Consider the following 5,158-nt stretch of genomic DNA (forward strand, 5'->3'; position numbering starts at 1 on the left):
CAGCTCCACTTTATTTTTTTTTTCTTCACCATTTTGGTGGTTTATTTTCTTGATTTTTTTTTCATTCCCCCGTAAGATGTCAGCCAGCGCTATCGCTAATGAATGCCTGCCGTCACCAAGACTGCGCCCAAGGATGTAATTAGCCGGCACGCTAACGCGGCGGCGACGTAATTAGGGGTTTCTTTTGACCCCGGCCAGCGGCACTTAGCGTCATTTGTTCCCCCTTTTAATATTTTGTCATCTCTCCGTGGCGTTTGACAGTGATAGACGTCGTCCGAATCCGAATGGGGAAGGACTGGCATCCAGGCTAATCCAATTTCAATGGGGTAAGTTTCAACGCCACCGTAACATTTTCAACATTAACTATAACGTCATTCATTTCAGGTGAGCCACAGTTGCCCAAATTGCAATTAGACGTTGTACCCAAACAAATCCAATGAACGCCAAGCGTTTTAGCCGCCGCCTTCCCATTGATTGGTCAACAATCCGCTGGATAGGCCCCAGCGTAAACAATTGGGCCGATCGATGGAGAAAATGTCCCCCCGTCCATCCAGTCTGGTTGGGTCTTCCCGCCCGCCGTCAATCGCGTCGGGGCGACGGCTCCGTCCGCTGAACAAATGTCCCCTTCTCTTTTGACGCTGTGGGAACGGCGCAGAAGCCACTTTGGGCCTATTTCTTCCCTCTTCAAATATTGAGCTGCACAAATGGAATTCCATTTTGTGTAACCAGCGTAAAAAAAGAAAAAGAAGAGAAAATGTAAAATCCCTGGGAGGCTGGAGGCCGCCAGACCCGGGTTAATCATCCTGGCCGGCCAAAAGTCACCCAAGCCGCAAATCAATGTTTAAATGGGCGTCCGCGGCCGATCGATGACTCGCCTTGGCTAAAAGGCATCGCCGGGAGAGAGGGAGGGGGCGGGGCCATGGCGCTTTAATAACGGGGGCGCCACTTTGTCCGATGAGCACGTTTTGATCGGCTTAAAATGTCCCAAATGGAACCTTTTTTTTTTTTTTTTGACTTGTCGGATGGACTGGTGGGATTTGACAAGTTTGGGGAGGCCAACGAAAGCCCTTCCCCATGGGAAATGTCAAGCGGCTTTTAAAGCGCGCCAAAAGAAGCCATTAAAGGGGTTGGCGTGACACGGCGTTCCCGCCAAGCCGCCTCGCCTCCGCAAATGTCATCCTCGCCGAGCGGCAATTACGCGCCGTCGACGTGCTTTCCAAGGTGCTTCTGTTTTGTAAAGACGCTTGCAAAAAATACAATGGACAAAAAACTCAGATTGGACGTCTAATACCGTCTTTTTAAATGAATACTCTGTAGTAGTTGTTGTTTTTCTTATTCCTAATCTTAAGAGCGCCGCTGCCAAAACGTCATCCTTGATAAAGGCCGCCTTGCCACCGGCGTCAACAATTCTTTTCAGGGAAACATAATCAACGCCGTCAGCCATTGGTTGCTTCTTTTGCATCAATTTCGATTCACGCTGATTCCGGCTTAGTTAAAATTCCACTATTTGCTTTACCAAACTGTAATCAAAGATTTACAATGCATTCACAGAGCATAAAAATAGTGTGCGTTGAAATCCGGCCTCGGCGTCGACACGTTAGCCACGGACGGCACTTTGACGCCAGCCGCCTCGGAGTCATTTTCCGCTTTTATTTTTTTGCAATTTTCTGCTCGGCTTGGCCTTCCATTAACGACGGAGGATTACGCCTTTCTCCTTTGTGACTTTACGGCGGAGCCGGTGGCCAAAACTGGCGGGCGCCGCCGCCGCCAATTACACAGGCCGGCTGGCAGCGTCAATACAGACGAGAGCGCGCATCAGCGTCAATCATTCTCAATGGCCACTTAAAGCACGTAGCGATCAGCCTTTTGTTTTGTTTTTTTCGCCGTTTGTTTGCTCGTCAATGCTCGCTGGTCGACCGCCAATAACGGCGGCGGTAGGAGCGCAATCTGCTTTTAATTGCGCTTTCTCAATTCCGTCGTGGCTGGTGGGCGTGGACAAAGCCATCAATGGACTGCAGAACAATGTGTAGAAAGGCTTCCCTCTGAACATTTGCGTTTGGCCGCCGCCAGTTAAGATGGACGCAAAATGGCCTAGAAATGATAGTGTCCAAAAAAAAAAAAAGTGACCCAGAAAGGCTGCTATTAATAGGGTGGCACACAAATGGCCAGATCTCCAATGAGTAACACAAAGTGACCCAAAAATGCTTGATATTGACCAGGGCTGTGCTACATTCTACAGGTTCTGACCCAGGAATGTTTTCAGATCAATTGGGATCCCAATCTCTAGGAGGTGACCACAAAAAGCCCCCAAAAATCAACAGGGAGTGAGTGACCCATGTAAGTATGGCGATTAGCATAGCAACATCCTTACACAATTTTCCACACGTTTTTCCTTTCAAAAAATATATGGAAAGAAAATTCAACATCCAAACGTAACCATGATGTGAAACTTTAATTGCCATTCACACAGGCGTCCAATCCATTTCAAGCGGGAGGCACAGCAGCCGAGGAAACACTTGACCAACGGATTGGACGTAAGTGGCCGTCAAGGAGTTCACTTTACCATAGGTTGAAAAACTAACTATCTTTTTTTTCCCACCCAGAACGACAAAGAACACCCGACAAACCGGGCTCCGGCGCCCCCGGGCCGCCGCCGAGCCGTGGCAGTTTTTAACAAGATTACCTTTATCCTCCGGAAAGAATACGCCGCTCGTCATCTCGGCGGCTCAGGAGCTCAGCGAACGCCCAGAAGGCCCAGAAGGCCGGGACTGGCCCGTTTACCCGTGGGAATTCCGCCTGGATTCCTCCTCCACCAATGCAGATGACTTGTTCCACGCCCAGATGACTAGAGTACACCGAGCGGCCTATCGGGCCCCGGGCGGGTCGGCCAGTTATTAATAATTCATGCGGTGAGTAATGGCGCTAGCGTGTTTGGTGCGCCAAGCTAATAACACCTGCCAGACTTGTTTTCATATTTCAACCTCCATTTATTTCAGGGCAAAAACAAAGGTCAGAGGGGCTGGAAAAAGAAAAAAAACAAAACAATCCACTCAACGCAAATACAAAAATAAAGGTATACATTTTGTCATTTCACACGCATCCCATGGCGTTTATGTCGTGTTTGTATGGCAAGAAGTGGCGCTTGGTTTTTGTTTTCTTGTTGTTTTTCCTCCCTTTGGCAGTTGAGAGGAAGTCTTAAAGCTAAAAAATAGGTGGCGCGCGCACGCTTGCTGTCAAGTATCCGGAAAAATCCCCCATCCAGGGGGAAATCAAGGCAAAAACAAGTCATGAGAGGAGCTGGCTTTCTGGGATCCGGCACCCCCATTGACGGCCACGGACGTCGCATCCGCTCCGCCTCCAGAGGGCTAACTGCAATCGTTCCAGTGGACGTCCAGTTTCATTCGCAGTGACATCAACGGCACTTCAAATTGGACATCCATGACGGCCAATGGCAACATAGTGGGACTCATCTCTCCAAACAGAAATTGGATCTCCATCCCGTCAGCATCCTTTACCATCCCAGTTCAAACGGACATCAAATTCCAACAACGCCACCGGAATGCCACGTTTGAATCCTGCCTCAAAATGGACGTCTATTTCCGTCCATGTCATCAAGTGAGCGAAGATGTTGGACATTCCTCAGCATGGCCATTGAAAAAGGAAGTCTATCGTGTTGAAATTGGACCTCCAGGGCGCCAGAATACGATCCTTTACTCATCCAGAGGGACGTCCGTGGCCGTCAATTGAATAAGCTTCCCATCCTTCCTTCCCTGCCGTTTGGAATTGGCAACGAAGAGGTCTGATTTCCGTGGCGGTCATTGAACGCATCGCAAAGACTTCCAAGGCCAACGGGGGAAAGGGAATCCCCCCCTCCCCGCTCATCAGTCCTTGGACAGTTCCCGGAGGATCCCGCTGGCGTCCAACCTCCGCCTCTCCCGGATCATGTCCTCCAGGCTGCGAAAGCCCAGCGTGTGCACGCCGCGTCCGGCCAGGCGCACCTTGAGCACGTACTGATGCTGATGTTGATGCTCCGGATGCTGGTGCCGATGCTGATGGGCGGCCGAGTGCGCCTCGCCCCCGGCCTTGAACTCCCGCTTGCCAAAGCGGCACCAGGCGGCGAAACTTTCCGAGTCGCTCCAGCAGATCTCCTGGCCGCGCAGGCCCACGTGGCCCGCGGCGTTCTGCACCACCAGGTCGGCGGGCAGCGCCCGGTAGCGGTAGCGGCCGTTGGCGACCCGTCCGCGGCGCCCGTTGCACGCCTCGAGCAGGCCGTCGCGGCGGATCTCGCCCTTGTGCAAGTGGATGACCCGGCCGTGGCGCTCGCACACGGCCCAGTGGGGCGCCTGAGCGGCGGCCACCAGCTCCAGCAGGTCACCCGGCTTGCAGACGGCCAGCAAGGTGCTGGCGGCGTACACGTCCAGGTCCTGGTTCTCACGCAGCTTGGAGAAGATGCACTCCTGCGCCCGAAAGGCCGAGTATTCCACCTCGCTCGGGGAGAATCCCCCACCGCCGTGGACCTCCTCCTCTTCCTCCGGCTCCGTCTCCTGCTCCTCCTCCTCCTCCTCCACGTCGGCCGGGCTCATCAGCTCCTTGCCGAAGCCGCAGTCGGACGGCGTGCGCTCTTCCTCCGCCGCTGCCACAGCCGCCGCCGATGCCTCCTCCTCCTCGTCGGAGAAGAAGTAGGCGACGCCGACGCGCAGCTCGTCCTTCTCCAGCCCGGACGGATCCCCCGTGGGCAGCTCGCTGTAGTTCAGGTGGGTGATCCGGTCCAGTTGGTTTCCCATCAAGGACCCGGCAAGGCAGAGGCATGGACTGCGGTGTCTGGGTGGGGGCGTTTGGAGGGGTACGGGACACAAACACAGGCGTCACTGAACAAGAAGAAGAGGGCGACAAAAAATACACATACACACACACACACGCTCGATCGCGGACCCTGCGTCAACAAAGACGCCCGCGATCGACAATGTGCGCTTCTTTGACGCAACCTCTCGAGAAAAAAAATTACCTGTGCGCCCCCCAGGCAGGTGCTTAAATATCCTTGAGTTCCATGAGCGCGTCCCCCGGCGCTTTCTCGCCCCCCGATGCACTTTTGTCGCGTCCTTTTCCTTCTCACGTCTTCCCCAAAGCCACACTTTGCATCCTCCGTTGTCCGCTGTTC

General features: G+C 53.3%; 1 protein-coding gene and 1 long non-coding RNA gene across 2 annotated transcripts; one reads left to right on the top strand and one right to left on the bottom strand.

The window, feature by feature from the left end:
- The first annotated feature begins 2,201 nt into the window (after positions 1-2,201).
- LOC144210643 (uncharacterized) lies at positions 2,202-3,130 on the top strand. Its single transcript, XR_013329422.1, has 4 exons — positions 2,202-2,337; positions 2,471-2,534; positions 2,604-2,909; positions 2,997-3,130. It is a non-coding gene; the product is annotated as an uncharacterized LOC144210643 (long non-coding RNA).
- On the bottom strand, positions 2,964-5,158 carry lratd1 (LRAT domain containing 1). Its single transcript, XM_077737294.1, has 2 exons — positions 5,006-5,158; positions 2,964-4,821 (listed from the first exon to the last, which is right to left on the bottom strand). The coding sequence occupies exon 2, from the start codon at positions 4,782-4,784 to the stop codon at positions 3,882-3,884; it is 903 nt and encodes a 300-aa protein (XP_077593420.1). The 5' UTR covers positions 4,785-4,821; positions 5,006-5,158; the 3' UTR covers positions 2,964-3,881.

This window comes from Stigmatopora nigra, chromosome 2, assembly GCF_051989575.1.
Source record: "Stigmatopora nigra isolate UIUO_SnigA chromosome 2, RoL_Snig_1.1, whole genome shotgun sequence".
NCBI lineage: Eukaryota > Metazoa > Chordata > Actinopteri > Syngnathiformes > Syngnathidae > Stigmatopora > Stigmatopora nigra.

What these genes read in the sequence shown, in the direction of transcription:
- lratd1 (XM_077737294.1), bottom strand. Translation starts at nt 4,784, where the DNA reads ATGGGAAACCAACTGGACCGGATCACCCACCTGAACTACAGCGAGCTG.